Consider the following 20,976-nt stretch of genomic DNA (forward strand, 5'->3'; position numbering starts at 1 on the left):
GAAAATAAAAGGACCCCAAAAGTGTAGCCCCTCTCCATCCTGCCAAGGCATCAGGGAAAAGGTAGATAAGAAAAGCAGTTTTTCGAGTTTTGAATACAGGATGATATGGTAATAATGTAGTTTTCCACAGGCTGCATGCAAAGTCTGTAGGGTTTGTATCTCTTTTGTATTGGTCACTGTAAATCAGAATATTCAACACAACAGGAGATAGAATGGATTGGAATAGGGTGCTCACTCTCTTACCTCTCTTTCCTGCCCCATCTCTCTTATTTTGTCTCTCTTGCCTTGCCTCTCTTTCCTGGCCCATTTACCTTACTTTTCTTACCCCTGCCACCTCTCTTGCCTCTCTCCCTCTCTCTTTGGGATTTCCCTCCAGCCCAGGCTGGTGGCTGAAGGCAAAGCCCTTTTTACCCACAACCCTTGCAATAAACCCACATATTCTAGAATATCTCAGCTCTGCAGAGTTCCCTCTCCCTGCCTGTTGAAGCATCCATGACTTACAGGGACAAGGAACTCTGCAGACCTGAGATATTCTAGAATATGTGGGTTTATTGCAAGGAGTGTGGGTAGAACGGGCTTTGCCTTCAGTCACCAGGCTGGGCTGGAGGGAAATCCCAGAGAGAGAAGGAGAGAGAGCAAGAGGGTTTGGGCTGAGGAGAGGGGAGAGAGAGCAAGGGGCAGGGTCAGAGTGCAGGGAAAAAAACAGGTAAAAGAGCAGGGACAAGAGAGTGAGGTCCTCATTACAATCCATTCTATCTCCTTTTGTGATGAATATTCTAATTTACAGTGACCAACCAATACAAGACACAAAATCCTATAGAATCTCCACACAGCCTGTAAGAACTACTACATTACCATGTGTTATATTTTAAACTCTAAAAAAACTCCTCTTTAGACTTTTCTGTTTTGCTGCATTGACCTTTGGGTCCCTCAGGCAGCAGAAGGGGATTGTTCAATCCAAAGGGATTCTCCTCCAGCTGCCCAGGCTGTTGTTTTCAGGTTCTATAGTAACTAAGACTCGATATCCTACACCTCAAAATAACCTTCCATTTCTATTTCAATTATAGATTTCATATTTTCAGAATCTTTTGCTAAGCAATCATATTTATAAGGTTTCCCTGATTCATCTTTCCCCAACACCTGCCACCCACAGATGCTCTCACAGACAGAGAGGGACATCAGGACGGGGGACAGGGACGGGGACAGGGACAATCCTCACCCAATCCTCACTACATTGACCTTTGGGTCCCTCAGGCAGCAGAAGGGGATTGTTCAATCCAAAGGGATCCTCCTTCAGCTGCCCAGGCTGTTTTTAGGTTCAATAGCAACTAAGACTCAGTATCCTACAACTCAAAGCCAATTTCCATTTCTATTTCCATTACAGGTTTCACATTTTCAGAATCTTTTGCCAAGCAATCACATTTATAAGATTTCCCTGATTCATCTTTCCCCAACACCTGCCACCCACAGATGCTGTCACAGACAGAGAGGGACATCAGGACGGGGGACAGGGATGGGGACAGGGACAATCCTCACCCAGGCAGAATCATTGAAGGCAAATTCTGGCAGTGCCACTGTCATATAATCCTTCTTGGTGACCACGGCCACCACCAGCACGCCGCCCGCCGTGAAGAACGCCTCGAACCCCGTCCCACCTGCAGTGAAGAAACTGCCGGAAAAAAACCCCAAAAAACCCCAAACCCACCGCGTTATAAATGTGTCCTGGGTTGTGGTGTGGGATGTACACAAAGTATTTATTCTATCACCACCTTCATGAACTATTGAAAGCAAGTGGGGCAGAGCTCTAGTGTAGGGGTGTCTTCTGCTCATGACCCATCAATGCCTTGCCCAGGACTCACAGGGAACTCCCTCCAGGAGTTATCTCTGTTTAATGGGCCATCAAGGACCCATTTTATGACAATCTCTGTTTAATGGGCCATCAAGGACTCATTTAATGACTGTCTGTGTTTATTGGGCCATCAAGGACCCATTTCATGATTATCTCTGTTTAATGGGCCACCAAGGAGCCACTGCACGACTCCTCATCCCATTGGGAGATGCTCCCAATGCCCAGGGGGAGGAGCCAAGCATTCCCACCTGGAGAGAATCTGGCATTTGGGACAGGACAAGCAGCCCTGAGCCACTGGATTCCCAGAGGAGCAGAGCTCCCAGACCTTTCTGTGGGATCACTGCTTCAGGAAGAGCCCCTCACCTGGACTGCTCCCCCCACCCTGCTCAGGGTGTGTTCTGACTCTGGCAGTGCTCCTTTGTGTTATTGCAATTTTTTAATTTTATTTTTACCTTTTTACCTTTCTTCTTATTAAATTATATCTCTGACTTGGAGCCTCTCACGCGTTTTGCTTTCAAACCACAACAAAATGTGTATTATAAAATCGGCTTTTCCTCAGATGTGCACTATATGATTAATGACTTTAAGGATATAGAATATAAGTTTTTTTTTTATTTTTGCTATTAGTAAAAGAAGATTAGGCAGAGTGGTTGTAATTGATGTAGGATGCTTAAATTCTGTTTGGTCGGGATAACATCCAGTGAACATGTAAAGAAGACTCTGCTATTAAAACACAAACTACCACCTGAAGAAAGCACAGACCAAGGCCCGAGCTGGAGGTGATAATAAAGACACAACCACAAAACACAAATGCTCTAAAAAGGCGAACCCAAAGAAGAGCCATGCAAAGCAGTTCCTAGAATATAGAAACTATGGAAGTATATGAATATTCATAAACTAATACAATAGAAAGGGAATTTAAAGAATGTTTCTGAGATAGCAAGGGGTGGACTTGGCTGAATGCCGAGTCACCCAGCTTTTTTTTTATCTCCTAATTGCCTTAATTTTTATTAAACACATTTCTTAAAATTCACCAAAAAGCGAACCTCGTTTTCCCCCACCCCTCACCTCACCCCCTGCAGTGACCATCACCTGTAGAGCTGCCTCCTCTTGGGCCTGGCCGGTGGCTCTGCCTCTTCCTCACTCAAACACAACCAGGCGTGGAAAGCGAAGGCTCCTCCCGGCCACTTCTGCACGGTGGGCACCATGATCCCGGCCATTCCTGGGCTCAGATCGAAGCTCTGCAGTGCTCGGGGTGACCCCTCTCCTCTGGCCATGCCGGACAGTGCCCGGATGACCGGAGCCATGTAGGGATGTGACCCTTGACCCTTCTCCCGCCGCAGTAGCCGCAGCAGCTGCCGCAACTCGCCGGGTCGGATGGAGAGGCTGCCCAAGGAACGCAGCAGCTCCAGCAGGTTTTGGGAACAGGGGTTGGGAAGGGCTGGTTCAGCAGCCAGGGCGGCCAGCAGAGAGCCCACCATGCCTGCCTTGACGCAGGTGAGGCGGCTGGGCAGGGAGGACTCGCAGAGGCGCCGCAGCCGCGCCGACAGGAACACCTGGAGCTCCCGGCACTGCAGGGCCGGCAGCCAGGACAGCAGGATCAGCAGAGGCTGCTCGTTGCGGATGGGAGGAGCTGGGAAGGAGCTGTGGTCGCCCTCCACTGCCTGAAAGGGACAGGAGAAGGGAGTTGGGGGAGTTGCAGTGCTCAGAGAGGGATGGATCCATCCCTGAGCTGGTGGCAGAGACTTTGTGGAGACCCTTGTGTGTCCAGAATTTGGAGACACCAGACATCAATAGATGCAGGGACATAAGAAGGGGGTTGGTCCCTTCTCCAGTGTTTGCAGAGGGATGGATCCATCCCTGGGCTGGTGGCAGAGACCCTTGTGTGTGCAGAACCTTGGAGATTCCCATGCAGCCAAAATTTGGAGACCCCAGACATCAGTCGATGCAGGGACACAAAAAGGGGGTTGGTGTATCTCCAGTGTTTGGAGAGGGATGGATCCATCCCTGGGCTGGTGGTGGAGACCCTTGTGCATCCAGAATTTAGAGACACCAGACATCAGTGGATGCAAGGACACAAGAAGGGGGTTGGGGCAGCTCCAGTGCTCAGAGAGGGATGGAGCCATCCCTGGGCTGGTGGCAGAAACCCTTGTGCATCCAGAACCCTGGAGACTCCCATCCATCCAGAATTTGGAGACACCAGACATCAAGGGATCCAAGAACACAAAAAGGGGGTTGGGGCAGTTGCAGTGTTTGGAGAGGGATGGATCCATCCCTGGGCTGGTGGCAGAGACTTTGTGGAGACCCTTCTGCATCTAGAGCCCTGGAGACTGCCATGCATCCAGAATTTGGAGACCCCAGGCCTCAAGGGATGCAGGGACACAAGAAGGGGGTTTGGGCAGAGACACAAGAAGGGGGTTGGGGAAGTTGTAGTGCTTGGAGAGGGATGGATCCATCCCTGGGCTGGTGGTAGAGACCTTGTGTAGACCCTTGTGCACCCAGAACCCTGGAGACACCCATCCATCCAGAATTTGGAGACCCCAGACACCAAAGGTCTTGGAGACCCTCATGGAATAAATATTTTGGAGACCCCACACATCAAGGGTCTTGGAGACTCTCATGGATTAAAGATGTTGGAGACCTCAGACATCAAGGGTCTTGGAGACCCTCATGGATTAAAGACCTTGGAGATCTTTATGCATCAAGGATGTCAGAGACCCTTATGCATCAATCCCTTTGGAGATCCCGTGCATGAAGAATTCTGGGGACTCCAAGCACCAAGTATCTTGGGTACCTCCATGGATGGAGGATCCTGGAGATCCTCATGGATTAAGGATCTTGGAGACCCTCATGGATTAAGAGTCTTGGAGACCCTCACGGATCAAGGGTCTTGGAGACCCTCGTGGATTAAGGGTCTTGGAGACCCTCGTGGATTAAGGGTCTTGGAGATCCTCGTGGATTAAGGGTCTTGGAGACCCTCGTGGATTAAGGGTCTTGGAGACCCTCGTGGATTAAGGGTCTTGGTGACCCCCATGCATTAATAGTTTTGGAGATACTTCACACCCAGAATTTTGGTGACCCCAAACATCTTGGAGACCTCCATTTATCAAGGATCTTGGACACCCTCATGCACCAAGGGTTCTGAAGACTCTTGTGCATCCAGAATCTTGGAGCATTAAGAATCTCTCCATTACGTGTCTTGGAGACCTCCACAAACCAAAGATCTCTGAGACCCTCATGCATGGAGCACCTTGGAGACCCCTCCTGTGTCTTGGAGACCCTCATGGATTAAAGATCTTGGAGATCCCAGGCATCAAGGGTCTTGGAGACCCTCATGGATTAAAGATCTTGGAGATCCCAGGCATCAAGGGTCTTGGAGACCCTCATGGATTAAAGATCTTGGAGATCTTTATGCATCAAGGATGTCAGAGACCCTTATGCATCAATCCCTTTGGAGATCCTGTGTATGAAGAATTCTGGGGACTCCAAGCACCAAGGATCTTGGGTACCTCCATGGATGGAGGATCCTGGAGACCCTCATGGATCAAGGGTCTTGGAGACCCTCATGGATTAAGAGTCTTGGAGACCCTCGTGGATCAAGGGTCTTGGAGACCCTCGTGGATCAAGGGTCTTGGAGACCCTCGTGGATCAAGGGTCTTGGAGATCCTCGTGGATTAAGGGTCTTGGAGACCCTCGTGGATTAAGGGTCTTGGAGACCCTCGTGGATTAAGGGTCTTGGAGACCCTCGTGGATTAAGGGTCTTGGAGACCCTCGTGGATTAAAGATCTCAGAGACCCTCATGCATGGAGCACCTTGGAGACCCCTCCTGTGTCCACCAGCACCAGAGTGAGCAATTCCACATCCAAAAAGGGCTCAAAACTCCCAAACCCAACCAGAATTCCAAGCCAAAGCTGGTCGCAGGACCCCTTGGGAGGAACCTGCTGATAAACCAGCAGAGTGGAGAGGATGGGGAGCGCTCAGAACGGGGGCTGAAATCCACAGGAACGGAGAACTTTTCCCCAAATCAGGAAAAATGGGAATGCTCACCATGTTGAGGAGCTCCTGGAGCAGACGCTGGGTGGGCTGGCCATGGCTCCTCAGCACCTCATAGAGGTGGGTGTAGCCAATGCGCTCCTTGAACACCTCCTGCGAGCACAGGGACAGTGAAAACCCCCAAAAATCCCTCTGGTCCCTCTGGTTTTGGGGTGTCCTCCCCAGGGAAGGGTCCCCTGCCCACCTTGGCCGAGGGAGAGTTGCTCATGATGGCCGTGAGCACCCCGAGGGCGTGGACAGCGATGGTGTCGGAGGCGCTGGAGTCACCCTGGGGGGACACGGGAATGGGGGAATTCCTGGGAACTGGGAATGGGGGACACGGGAATGGGGGAATTCCTGGGAATTTGGAATTGGGGGACAGGGGAATGGGGGAACCACTGGGAATTGGGAATGGGGGACATGGGAATGGGGGAATTCCTGGGAATTGGGAATTGGGGACACGGGAATGGGGGAGCTGCTGGGAATTGAGAACTGGGGGACACGGGAATAAAGGGAGCTGCTGGGAATTGGGAATGGGGGACATGGGAATGGGGGAGCTGCTGGGAATTGGGAATGGGGGACACGGGAATGGGGGAATTCCTGGGAATTGGGAATGGGGGAGCTGCTGGGAATTGGGGGGACACGGGAATGGGGGAACTGCTGGGAACTGGGAACTGGGGGACAAGGGAACGGGGGAGCTGCTGGGAACTGGGAATGGGGGACATGGGAATGGGGGACATGGGAATGGGGGTAGACAGGAATGGGGGAGCTGCTGGGAATTGGGAATGGGGGACACGGGAATGGGGGCAGCTGCTGGGAATTGGGAATGGGGGGACACAGGAATAGGGGAGCTGCTGGGAATTGGGAATGGGGGGAGCAGCTGGGAATTGGGAATTGTGGGGACACGGGAATGGGGGACATGGGAATTGGGAATGGGGGAGCTGCTGGGAATTGGGAACGGGGGGACACAGGAATGGGGGAACTGCTGGGAATTGGGAATGGGGAGACACGGGAATGGGGGAGCTGCTGGGAATTGGGAATGGGGGAACTGCTGGGAATTGGGAACAGGGGAGCTCCTGGGAATTGGGAATGGGGGACACGGGAATGGGGGAACTGCTGGGAATTGGGAACAGGGGAGCTGCTGGGAATTGGGAATGGGGACCCACAGCCCACCACAGGGGGTGGGTGGGTTTTGGGGTACCTGCTGCAGTCCATCCCCGTTCCTCGTGGGAATCTCCTGCCGGGCCTCACCCGCCTCCCGCGAGCTGCCGAGGTAGAGCTGTGGGACACGGGGTGGGTGGGACACGGGGAGGGGATTCTGGAGGGTCCCCACCCCATGGATGTGCCCCAGGACGGTTCAGAGCCAGGAATGGGGAGGATGGGGATGGAGGTGCCAAGAGGGACACACCACCCTGTCCCAGGATCATTCAGAGCCAGGAAAGGTGAGGATGGAGATGGGGATGGAGGTGCCCAACCCTGGTGTCACCAAGGGCATTTAGGGAAAGGTGAGGATGGAGATGGAGGTGCCCAACGCTGGTGTCACCAGAAGAGACACACCACCCTGTCCCAGGATCATTTAGAGCCAGGAAAGGTGAGGATGGAGATGGAGGTGCCCAGCCCTGGTGTCAACAAGGGCAAAATGCTGTCCCAGGGTCATTTAGACCCAGGAAAGGTGAGGATGGAGATGAAGATGAAGATGCCCAACCCTGGTGCCACCAAGGGCATTTAAGGAAAGAGGAGGATGGAGATGAAGATGCCCAACCCTGGTGTCACCAAGAGGGACACACCACCCTGTCCCCAGGATCATTTAGAGCTGGGAAAGGTGAGGATGCAGATGGAGGTGCCCAACCCTGGTGTCACCAAGAGCAAAATGCTGTCCCAGGATCATTTAGGGCTGGGAAAGGTGACAATGGAGATGAAGGTGCCCAACCCTGGTGCCACCAAGGGCATTTAGGGAAAGAGGAGGATGGGGATGGAGGTGCCCAATGCTGGTGTCACCAAAAGGGACACACCACCCCATCCCAGGATCATTCAGAGGCAGGAAAGGTGAGGATGGGGATGGAGGTGCCCAACCCTGGTGTCACCAAAAGGGACACACCACCCTGTCCCAGGATCATTCAGAGTCAGGAATGGTGAGGATGGGGATGGAGATGGAGATGCCCAACCCTGGTGCCACCAAGGACATTGAAGGAAAGAGGAGGATGGAGATGGAGATGTCCAACCCTGGTGTCACCAAGGCCAAAACACTTGTCCCAGGGTCATTTAAAGAGGAAATAGTGATGAAGAGAGGAGGGAAAGGGAGGAAAGGGAGGAAAGGGAGGAAAGGGAGGAAAGGGAGGAAAGGGAGGAAAGGGAGGAAAGGGAGGGGATGAGAAGGAGGATGGGGATGAGGAGGGATGTGAAGATGGGGAGGGGGAAGAGGAGGGGGAAGAGGAGGGGGAAGAGGAGGGGGAAGAGGAGGGGGATGGAGATAAGGACAGAGATGGGGATAGGGATGAGGAGGGGGATGAGGATGAGGAGAGGGATGAAGAGGGGAATGAGGATGGGGATGAGGAGGGAGATGAGGAGGGGGATAGGGAGGGGGATAAGGATGGGGATGAGCACGGGAATGAGGAAGAGGAGGGGGATGGAGATAAGGATGGAGATAGGGATGGAGATAAGGATGGAGATAAGGACAGGGATGGGGATGAGAACGGGGATGAGGATGAGAATGAGGACAAGGATGGGGCTGGGGTGAGGACAGGTCTGGGGACATGAGATGACACCCAGCCCACACCTTGCTGTTCTGGAGCAGGCGGATGATGTGCTCGAAGCAGTTGTTGCTGAGGAACACGGCCTGCAGCACCGGGCGGTCCTGGCAGCTCAGCATGGCCGGGATGGCATCTGGGGACACAGAGCCTCATCAGCCCCATCCCAGCCCCAAAAACCCCAAACCCCAACCCTAATCCCCATTCCCAGCTCTCCTGGGGTGACTTTATGATGTTTATAACCCCAATCATCTGTTCTGTGTGTGCTGAACATTGAATCCTGTGCCTTTAGGGCTGGTTTTGAGAGCAAAGCAGGGAAAAGGAGAAGTGTGGGATTTGTTTTGGAGGAATTCCTCACTCCTACACATTCCTTCTCCAGGCTGTGTTGGTCTGAGGCACGGACAGAAATCTCTTTGCTTTTAGTTAGTTTTTAGCTGAGGCAGAGAAGCTCCTGGATTTTTTTTTTTTTTTTTTTCACTTTTTTTGGGACAGTTTAACCCTGTCCTGGACTGAAAATCCCAAAGGAGCACCCAGGGCTGGCACCTGCACCCAAAGGGGCCTGAAAAGAGACTCAGGAGCTGAGCTACACCTGAACTTTCTGAATTTCCCATCTCACTCCAGAATTAGATGTTTTATTGTTCTGTATTATTCATTCTTTATGCTTTTGGGCACTTTGTTAAATAAAGAGTTTTTCTCGCTTTTCTCTGAGGAAGTTCTTTCCTGGACCTGTTGTGGGTTGGGTTTGCTCCCCAGAGGGGCCCTATTTGAGGGTTTTCTCCCCAAAATTAGCCCCAAACCAGGACATCTACCCAACATGAGCACCCTGAGGGCAATTATGGACCCCATTTGGGGTTTTCTCCCAAAATTTTCCCTAAACCAGGACACCAACCTACATGAACAACATGAACAACCAACATGAACACCCTGAGGGTGATGAGGGACCCGATTTTGAGGTTTTCTCTCCAAATTTTCCCCAAAGCAGGACACCAACCTACCCAGCATGAGCACCCTGAGGGAGATGAGGGACCCTATTTGAGGGTTTTCTCCCAAATTTTCCCTAAACCAAGACCCCAAACCTACCCAACATGAGCACCCTGAGCGCGACCAGCCCTCCGGCCTCGTGGGGCTCCAGAGAGTGACCAAATGTGGGTTTTCTCCCAAAATTTGCCCTATTTACCCCAAATTCCTTCCAAACCAAGACCCCAACCTACCCAACATGAACACCCTGAGGGCCATGAGGTGATGAAAGACCCTATTTGGGGTTTTTCTCCCAAAATTTCCCTTATTTGAGCATTTTCTCCCCAAATTCTCCCCAAACCAAGACCCCAAACTTACCCAACATGATCACCCTGAGCGCGACCAGCCCTCCGGCCTCGTGGGGCTCCAGGGAGTGACCAAATGTGATTTTTCTCCCAAAATTTGCCCTATTTACCCCAAATTCCCCCCAAACCTACCCAACATGATCACCCTGAGGGCGAAGAGCCCCCCAGCCTTGAGGGGCTCCAGGGAGTGACCAAATTTGGGTTTTCTGCAAAATTTTCCCCAAACTAGGACACCAACCCAACATGAGCACCCTGAGGGTGATAAGGGACCCTATTTGGGGTTTTCTCCCCAGATTTACCCCAAACCAGGACACCAACCCACCCAACATGAGCACCCTGAGGGCGATTATGGACCCCATTTGGGGTTTTCTCCCAAAATTTTCCCTAAACCAGGACACCAACCCACATGAACAACATGAACAACCAACATGAGCACCCTGAGGGTGATGAGGAACCATATTTGTGGGTTTTCTCCCCAAAATTTGTCCCAAAGCAGGACACCAACCCACCCAACATGAGCACCCTGATGGTGATGAGACTGCCTCGGGACCCTGGAGTGACCAAATTCGGGTTTTCTCCCAATATTTGCCCTATTTGGGGGTTTTCCCCCCAAATTTTCCCCAATCTAGGACACCAGCCCAACCCAACATGAGCACCCTGACAGCAATGAGGCTGCCTCGGGCACCAAGGAGTGACCAAATTTGGGTTTTCTCCCAAAATTCCCCCCAAACCAAGACCCCAAACTTACCCAACATGATCACCCTGAGCGCGACCAGCCCCCCAGCCTCGTGGGGCTCCAGGGAGTGACCAAATATGATTTTTCTCCCAAAATTTGCCCTATTTACCCCAAATTCCTTCCAAACCAAGACCCCAACCTACCCAACATGAACACCCTGAGGGCCATGAGGTGATGAAAGACCCTATTTGGGGTTTTTCTCCCAAAATTTCCCTTATTTGAGCATTTTCTCCCCAAATTCTCCCCAAACCAAGACCCCAACCCTACCCAACATGATCACCCTGAGCGCGACCAGCCCTCCGGCCTCGTGGGGCTCCAGGGAGTGACCAAATGTGATTTTTCTCCCAAAATTTGCCCTATTTACCCCAAATTCCCCCCAAACCTACCCAACATGATCACCCTGAGGGCGAAGAGCCCCCCAGCCTTGAGGGGCTCCAGGGAGTGACCAAATTTGGGTTTTCTCCCAAAATTTGCCCTATTTGAGGGTTTTCTCCCAAATTTACCCCAAAGCAGGACACCAACCCAACATGATCACCCTGATGGCGATGAGGCTGCCTTGGGACCCTGGGAGTGACCAAATTTGGGCATTTTCTCCCCAAATTCCCCCCAAACCAAGACCCCAACCCTACCCAACACGATCACCCTGAGCGCCACCAGCCCCCCAGCCTCGGGGGGCTCCAGGGAGTGACCAAATTTGGGTTTTCTCCCCACATTTGCCCCAAACCAGGACACCAACCCAACATGAGCACCCTGATGGCAATGAGGCTGCCTCGGGATCCCGGGAGTGACCAAATTTGGGTTTTCTCCCCAAATTTCCCCAAACCAAGACCCCAACCTACCCAACATGAGCACCCCGATGACGATTATGGACCCTATTTGGGGCTTTTCCCCCCAAAAATTGCCCTAAATCAGGATACCTACTCAACATGAGCACCCTGAGGATGATGAGGGACCCTATTTGGGTGTTTTCTCCCAAAATTTCTCTTATTTGTCGGTTTTCTCCCCAAAATTCCTCCCAAACCAAGACATCAACCTACCCAACATGAGCACCCTGATGGCGATGAGGGACCCTATTAGGGGTTTTCTCCCAAAATTTGCCCCAAACCAGGACACCAACCCAACATGAGCACCCTGAGGGCAATTATGGACCCTATTTGAGGATTTTCTCCCAAATTCCCCCAAACCAAGACCTCAAACCTACCCAACATGATCACCCTGAGCATGACCAGCCCTCCAGCCTCGGGGGGCTCCAGGGAGTGACCAAATTTGGGTTTTCTCCCCAAAATTCCCCCCAAACCTACCCAACATGATCACCCTGAGCGCCACCAGCCCTCCGGCCTCGTGGGGCTCCAGGGAAGCCGCGGGCAGGTGCGAGTTGAGCACCCTGAAATATCCATCCAGGAGGTTCCGCAGGGACACGGGGCCGGGGCCGGAGCCGTGCAGGATGTGCACCGAGGCCACCACGGAGCGCAGGGTCACCTCCAGCAGGGCAGGGGATGGGGACGAGCCGGTGCCACCGCGCTGGAGGACACCCAGGAGAACCTCCAGAGCCGCCGGGGTGATGGCCTGGAGCGCGTTGGGCTGCGGGAGTCAGGGAAGGTTTGGGGTTTTTGTCACTTTGCCATGATGTCAGCCTGTTATTGAGCCCAGGGTTTGTCGACCCCAAGAGTTGCAAGTTTTACTCTGAATTTTACCCTGAATTTTGACCCTGAATTTTAGCCTGAAATTTTACCCCAAATTTTTACGCTGAATTTTTGCCATGAAATTCTACGCTTGAAATTTCACCCTGAATTTTAGCCTGAATTTTTATCCTGAATTTTAAACTGAATTTTACCCTGAAATTTTACCTTGAAATTTATCCTGAATTTGACCCTGCATTTTTACCATTAAATTTATCCTGAATTTTTACCCTGAATTTTGACCCTGCAATTTTACACTGAAATTTTACCCGGAAATTTACCCTGAAATTCATCCTGAATTTTACCCTGAATTTTTACCCTGAATTTTTATCCTGAATTTTACCCTGAAATTTTACCCAAAATTTATCTCGAATTTTACCCTGGAATTTAATCCTGAAATTTTATTCTGAATTTTACCCTGAAATTTGACCCTGAAGTTTTCCCTTTGTCCTGAATTTTATTTTGAATTTTACCCTGAAAATTTCCCTGAATTTTTACCCTGAAATTTTTCCACGAATTTTTATCATGAAATTTGACCCTGAAATTTGACCCTGAATTTTACCCCAAAATCTGACCCTGAATTTTACCCTGAATTTATCCTGAAATTTACCCTGAAATTTATCCTGAAATTTTACCCTGAATTTTACCCAGAAATTTACCCGGAATTTAATCTTGAAATTTTACCCTGAATTTTACAGTGAAATTTTACTCTGAATTTTTACCCTGAAATTTTTCCACAAATTTTTATCATGAAATTTGACCCTGAATTTTACCTCAAAATTTGACCCTGAAATTTTACCCTGAAATTTTACCATTAAATTTATCCTGAATTTTTAGCCTGAAATTTGATCCTGAATTTTGATGCTAAAATTTTACACTGAAATTTTACCTTGAAACTTAATCCTGAAATTTTACCCTGAATTTTAGCCTGAAATTTTACCTTGAAATTTTATCCAGAAGTTTTACCCTGAATTTGACCCTGAAGAGGATGTGACTTGATCCAAAAGCCAATTTGGGTTTATCCATTAAAACTTTGGGGTTTATCCCTTTAAATTTGGGTTCATCCATTAAAACTTGGGGTTTATCCATTAAAACTTTGGGGTTTATCCCTTTGACTTTGTGTTTATCCCTTTCAAACTTTGGGGTTGATCCCTTTAACTTTGGGTTCATCCATTAAAACTTTGGGTTCATCCATTGAAACTTTAGGGTTTATCCCTCAAAATTTTCGGGTTTATTCATTAAAACTTTGAATTTATCCCTTTAACTTTGGGGTTTATCCCTTTAACTTTGGGGTTTATCCCTTAAAACTTTGGGGTTTATCCCTTTAACTTTGGGGTTTATCCCTTAAAACTTTGGGGTTTATCCCTTTAACTTTGGGGTTTATCCCTTTAACTTTGGGTTTATCCCTTTAAATTTGGGTTTATCCCTTTAACTTTGGGGTTTATCCCTTTAACTTTGGGGTTATCCCTTTAACTTTGGGTTTATCCCTTTAAATTTGGGGTTTATCCCTTTAACTTTGGGGTTTATCCCTTAAAACTTTGGGGTTTATCCCTTTAACTTTGGGTTTATCCATTAAAAATTTGGGGTTTATCCATTAAATCTTTGGGGTTTATCCATTAAAACTTTGGGTTTATCCATTAAAACTTTTGGTTTTAAACTTTGGGGTTTATCCATTAAAACTTTGGGTTTATCCATTAAAACTTTTGGGGTTTATCCCTTTAAAACTTTGGGGTTTATCTCCTAAAACTTTGGGGTTTATCCCTGGGATTTATCTGGACTCCCAAGGGTACCTTGGATCCGGAGAGGATGGCCCCAAAAAGATGGATAATCCTGAGCTGGATCATTTCTGGGAGCTGCTTCCCAGCTTGGAAACTCTCTGTGAGGGTGAGGAGGGAGAGATTTCATCAGAGGAGCAAACAGCAAAAATAAAACCCCAAAAAAACAACAGAAAAATGCAATTTTCTAGCTAAAAATAGGGAAAAAATCGTTTTTTTCACACAAAAAATTATAGGGAAAAATCCTTTTCCTACCCAAATCCATCCCACAGGAAATGGTGGTGATGGAGAGGATGAGGATGCTCCAGGTTTTCCAGCTCTGGTTGTGCCAGGAATGGGGTTTTGTCCCCCAAAAAAGGGGATTTTTGCCAAATTTGGGCTCAGTTGGGGATTTACAGGGCGGGGTTTTAGGGGATTTTTGTAACGGCGCTGCCTCTAAAAGGGGATTTTTGGGGCAAAAATCTCCCTTTGTGGTGGTTTTTGTGGGTCCTGCAGATGGTTAATTCCTGTTTTGGGGTTCTGTTCCTCTCCCCAGGAGCAGCTATGGGATCCCAAATCTCTGGGGCAGGTGTAGGATAACCTGGAACAGCCACAGGATCCCATATTTACCCTGGAATCCTGTAATAACCCTGAGACAGGCACAGGGTAACCTGGAGGAGATACAGGATCCCATATTTATGGGATAAGTACAGGATCACCTGGAGCAGATATAGGATCCCACATTTATGGGATAAGTACATGATTGCATAGGATATTCATGAGATAAGTACAGGATCACTTGGAGCAGGTGTGGGATCCCACATTTATGGGATAAGTGCAGGATATTTATGGGATAAGTACAGGATCACCTGGAGCAGATATAGGATCCCATATTTATGGGATAAGTACAGGATTGTACAGGATATTATGGGATAAATACAAGATCACCTGGAGCAGGTGTAGGATCAGTACAGGATCACCTGGAGCAGATATAGAATCCCAATTTTAGAGGATAAGTACAGGATTGTACAGGATATTTATGGGATCAGTACAGGATCACCTGGAGCAGATACAGGATCCCACATTTATGGGGTAAGTACAGGATTGTATAGGATATTTATGGGATAAGTGCAGGATAACCTGGAGCAGATATAGGATCCCATATTTATGGGACAAGTACAGGATTGTACAGGATATTTATGGGATATGTAGGATAACCTGGAGCAGATATAGGATCCCATATTTATGGGACAAGTACAGGATTGTACAGGATATTTATGGGATAAGTACAGGATGACCAGGTGTGGGATCCCACATTTATGGGATCAGTACAGGATCACCTGGAGCAGATATAGAATCCTGATTTTATGGGATATGTACAGGATTGTACAGGATATTTATGGGATAAGTACAGGATAACCTGGAGCTGGTGTGGGATCCCGAATTCATGGGATCATGTACAGGATATTTATGGGATAAGTACAGGATCACCTGGAGCAGGTGTAGGATCACCTGGAGCAGAAATAGGATCCCATATTTATGGGATAAGTACAGGATAACCTGGAGCTGGTGTGGGATCCCGAATTCATGGGATCATGTACAGGATATTTATGGGATAAGTACAGGATTACCTGGAGCAGGTGTGGGATCCCATATTTATGGGATAAGTAGAGGGTTGTATGGGATATTTATGGGATCAGTACAGGATCACCTGGAGCAGATATAGAATCCTGATTTTATGGGATATGTACAGGATTGTACAGGATATTTATGGGATAAGTACAGGGTCATCTGGAGCAGATATAGGATCCCAAATTTATGGGATCAGTACAGGATTGTACAGGTTATTTATGGGATAAATACAGGGTAACCTGGAGCAGATACAGGATTCCATATTTATGGGATAAGTACAGGATCACCTGGAGCAGATACAGGATCCCATATTTATGGGATAAGTACAGGATATTTATGGGATCAGTACAGGATCACCTGGAGCAGATATAGGATCCCATATTTGTGGGATCAGTACAGGATTGTACAGGATATTTATGGGATAAATACAGGATGACCAGGTGCAGGATCCCGTATTTATGGGATAAGTACAGGATCATCAGGAGCAGGTGTGGGATACAATATTTATGGGATAAGTATAGGATTGTACAGGATATTTATGGGATATGTACAGGATCACCTGGAGCAGGTGTAGGATCCAACATTTATGGGACAAGTACAGGATTGTACAGGATATTTATGGGATAAGAACAGGATCACCTGGAGCAAATATAGGATCCCACATTTATGGGATAATACAGGATCACCTGGAGCAGGTGTGGGATCCCACATTTATGGGATAAGTACAGGATCACCTGGAGCAGATATAGAATCCCACATTTATGGGATCAGTACAGGATTGTACAGGATATTTATGGGATAAGTACAGGATAACCTGGAGCAAATATAGGATCCTATATTTGTGGGATAAGTACAGGATCATCTGGAGCAGGTGTGGGATCCAACATTTATGGGATAAATATGGGATCATCTGGAGCAGGTGTAGGATCCAACATTTATGGGATAAGTACAGGATTGTACAAGATATTTATGGGATAAGAACAGGATGACCAGGTGTGGGATCCCACATTTATGGGATATTACAAGATCACCTGGAGCAGGTGTGGGATCCTATATTTGTGGGATAAGTACAGGATTGTACAGGATATTTATGGGATAAGAACAGGATAACCAGATGTGGGATCCCATATTTGTGGGATAAGTACAGGATCACCTGGAGGAGATACAGAATCCCACATTTATGGGATAAGTACAGGGTTGTACAGGATATTTATGGGATCAGTACAGGATCCCCTGGAGCAGGTGTGGGATCCCACATTTATGGGATCAGTACAGGATCACCCAGAGCAGATACAGGATCCCATATTTACATCCTTGGATCAACACCCACCCCTGAACACCACACCCCCCCATGGATCCTATAAACACTCCCTGATCCCACCCCCTTTATCCCTGGACACCCTCCACCCTTCCAGATCCCACACAAGGACCTTTTCCCTTTTCCCAAATCCCATTTTTACCTTGAAAAAAGGCCCCGAACTCGGGGGGCAACGGGGCAGGGGAGAACTTGTATTTGCTCTTCTCCTTGGCACTGATGGATTCCCTGGAAAAAGAGGGATGAGGGGGGCAAATCCATGGGATCGGGAAGGGATATGGGGATTTGGGGACAAATCCATGGGATGGGGAAGGGATTTGGGGATTTGGGGACAAATCCATGGGATGGGGAAGGGATTTGGGGATAAATCCATGGGATGGGGAAGGGATTTGGAGATTTTGGGATAAATCCACGGGATGGGGAAGGGATTTGGAGATTTTGGGATAAATCCATGGGATGGGGAAGGGATTTGGGGATTTTGGGACAAATCCACGGGATGGGGAAGGGATTTGGAGATTTGGGGATAAATCCATGGGATGGGGAAGGGATTTGGGGATTTTGGGACAAATCCATGGGATGGGGAAGGGATTTTGGGATTTGGGGATTTTGGGGGGTGTCCCTCACCCGCTCAGCTGCCGGCGCCAGGTCTGGTAGGGGTCCAGGAAACACTCGCAGAGGTGCAGGGCGTGGAGCATCCCGTTCTCCAGCTGTGTCCTGTTTTCCAGCTGTGCTCCCTTCTCCAGCTGTGTTCCCTTCTCCAGCTGTGTCCCATTTTCTGGCCGTGCTCCCTTTTCCAGCTGTGCCCCATTTCCCAATTGAGTCCCCTTTTCAAGCTGTGTTCCCTTCTCCAGCTGTGCCCCATTTTCTGGCCGTGTCCCCTTTTCCAGATGTGCCCCCTTTTCCAGCTGTGCCCCATTTTCCAGCTGTGCCCCATTTTCTGGCCGTGTCCCCTTTTCCAGATGTGCTCCCTTTTCCAGCTGTGCCCGGCTCTGCTCGTTCCCCGGGAGGCTCCGCAGCTGCAGGAAGAGCTGAGCTTTAATAATCCCTGACACGCTCCAAAAAATGGGATGTGATCTTTGGGGTGGAAAATTCGGCTTTGGAGGGAGGATGGGATTGTCAATCAATCGATCAATCAATCGATCAACCAATCAGAGCCCAGAGCAGCACAAGCTGGGATGCACTGACCAATCAGCAGCCAGAGTTACACAACCCCATAGGGCTGCTGACCAATCAGAACACAGATCGGCACTGACCAATAAGTAGCTGGCACTGCAAAGTTCTTGGCCAATCAGCACCAGAGTAGCACAAGCTGTGGGGTCACAGACCAATCAAATTACAGAGCAACATAACCTGTACAGCTCTCAGCCAATCAACATCCAGAGTCACACAAGCTGTGGACTCATGGACCAATCAGCATCCAGTATCACACAAGCCATGGTCTTGCTGGCCAATCAAATCCCAGAGCAGCACAACCTATGGATTCCCTGACCAATCAGCATCCAGAATCACACAACCTGTAGAATCGCTGGCCAATCAGAACTCAGTCACACAACTTGTGGACTCACTGACCAATCAAATCCCAGCACAGTGCAACCTGTAGAGCTCTTGACCAATCAGCGCCCAGATTCATGTAATGTATGGACTCAGTGACCAATCAGTGCTGAGCCTCTCCCCAGCCAATCAGGCCCTGCCCATTCCCATTCCCATGACTGTTCCCATTCCTATTCCTGCTCCCATTCCCACGACCGTTCCCATTCCCGCTCCCATTCTCATTCTCATGCCCATTCCCATTTCTGCTCCCATTCTTAGGACTGTTCCTGTTCTCATTCCCATGACCATTCCCATTCCTGTGCCCATTCCCATGACCGTTCCCATGCCCATTCTGCTCCCATTCCTGTTCCCCTTCCTGCTTCCAGTCCCATTCCTGCTCCTATTCCCATTCCTGTGCCCATTCCAATTCCCTTTCTTAGGACTGTTCCTGTTTCCGTGCCCATTCCCATTCCCACTCCCAGTCCCATGCCCATTCCCGCTCCCATTCCCATTCTATTTCCGTTCCCATTCCCACTCCCACTCCCATTCCCGCTCCCATTTCTATGACTGTTCCCATTCCCATTCCTATGACTGTTCCCGTTCCTATGATCGCTCCCATTCCCATTCCCACTCCCGTGCCTATTCCCATGACTATTTCCATTCTTATGACTGGATGTTCCCATTCCTGCCCCCACTCCATGACCGTTCCCATTCCCATTCCTCCTCCCATTCCAATTCTTGTGCCCATTCCCACTCCTGTTCCCATTCCCATTCCTGTTCCTACTCCCGTTCCCACTCCCATTCCTACGACCGTTCCCACTCCTGTGCCCATTCCCATGACTGTTCTCATTCCCGTTCCCACTCCTGTTCTCATTCCCGTTCCCACTCCTGTTCCCATTCCCATGACTGTTCTCATTCCCGTTCCCACTCCTGTTCCCATTCCCATGACTGTTCTCATTCCCGTTCCCACTCCTGTTCCCATTCCCATGACTGTTCTCATTCCCGTTCCCACTCCTGTGCCCATTCCCATGACTGTTCTCATTCCCGTTCCCACTCCTGTTCCCATTCCCATGACTGTTCTCATTCCCGTTCCCACTCCTGTGCCCATTCCCATGACTGTTCTCATTCCCGTTCCCACTCCTGTTCCCATTCCCATGACTGTTCTCATTCCCGTTCCCACTCCTGTGCCCATTCCCATGACTGTTCTCATTCCCGTTCCCACTCCTGTGCCCATTCCCATGACTGTTCTCATTCCCGTTCCCACTCCTGTGCCCATTCCCATGACTGTTCTCATTCCTGTTCCCACTCCTGTGCCCATTCCCATGACTGTTCTCATTCCCGTTCCCACTCCTGTGCCCATTCCCATGACTGTTCTCATTCCCGTTCCCACTCCTGTGCCCATTCCCATGACTGTTCTCATTCCCGTTCCCACTCCTGTGCCCATTCCCATGACTGTTCTCATTCCTGTTCCCACTCCTGTGCCCATTCCCATGACTGTTCTCATTCCTGTTCCCACTCCTGTGCCCATTCCCATGACTGTTCTCATTCCTGTTCCCACTCCTGTTCCCATTCCCATGACTGTTCTCATTCCTGTTCCCACTCCTGTGCCCATTCTCGTTCCCAATCCCACTCCCATTCCCACGACTGTTCCCATTCTGTTCCCGTTCTCATTCCCACTCCTTCTCCTATGACTGTTCCCATCCCCATAACTCTTCCCATTCCTGTTCCCACTCCTGTTCCCATTCCCGCTCCCATTTCTATGACTGTTCCTGTTCCTGCTCCCATTCCCGCTCTCATTCCCATTCCCATGACTGTTCCCACTCCTGTTCCCACATTCCCATTCCCACTCCTGTTCCCGTTCCCACTCCCATTCCTATGACTGTTCCCATTCCCGTTCCTGCTCCCATTTCTATGACTGTTCCCATTCCTGTTACCATTCCTGCTCCCATTCCCACTCCTGTTCCCGTTCCCTTCCCGTTCCCATGACCGTTTCCATTCCTGTTACTGTTCCCGCACCCATTCCCATTCCCACTCCCATTACTATGACTGTTCCCATTTCCTTGATCGTTCCCATTCCTGTGTCCATTCCCACTCCTGTTCCCATTCTGTTCCCGTTCCCATTCCCACTCCTGTTCCCATTCCCATTCCTGCTCCCATTCCTATGACTGTTCCCCTTCCCATGACCGTTCCCATTCCTGCTCTCATTCCTGTTCCCCTTCCCACTTCCAGTCCCATTCCCGTGACCATTCCCATTCTTATGACTATTCCCATTCCCACTCTCAGTCCCATTTCCGTTCCCATTCTTGTGCCTGTTCCCGCTCCCATTCCCACTCCCATTCTGTTCCCGTTCCCATTCCCACTCCCATTCCTATGACTGTTC

General features: G+C 49.5%; 1 protein-coding gene across 1 annotated transcript in view; it reads right to left on the reverse strand.

Annotated features, from left to right (window-relative positions):
• The window catches only part of NBEAL2 (neurobeachin like 2), a gene marked incomplete at its 3' end in the record, with an annotated part of 83,295 nt that overhangs the window by 41,666 nt on the left and 20,653 nt on the right, over positions 1-20,976 (reverse strand). The window contains 10 exon segments of the mRNA XM_083873241.1: positions 1,537-1,669; positions 2,942-3,513; positions 5,897-5,995; positions 6,087-6,170; positions 7,083-7,160; positions 8,658-8,764; positions 11,988-12,267; positions 14,156-14,241; positions 17,212-17,294; positions 17,691-18,082. Of these exon segments, the coding sequence (XP_083729367.1) occupies positions 1,537-1,669; positions 2,942-3,513; positions 5,897-5,995; positions 6,087-6,170; positions 7,083-7,160; positions 8,658-8,764; positions 11,988-12,267; positions 14,156-14,241; positions 17,212-17,294; positions 17,691-18,082 (1,914 nt within the window).

This window comes from Zosterops lateralis (genome assembly GCF_965231275.1).
Source record: "Zosterops lateralis genome assembly, chromosome: 1".
Taxonomy (NCBI): Eukaryota; Metazoa; Chordata; class Aves; order Passeriformes; family Zosteropidae; genus Zosterops; species Zosterops lateralis.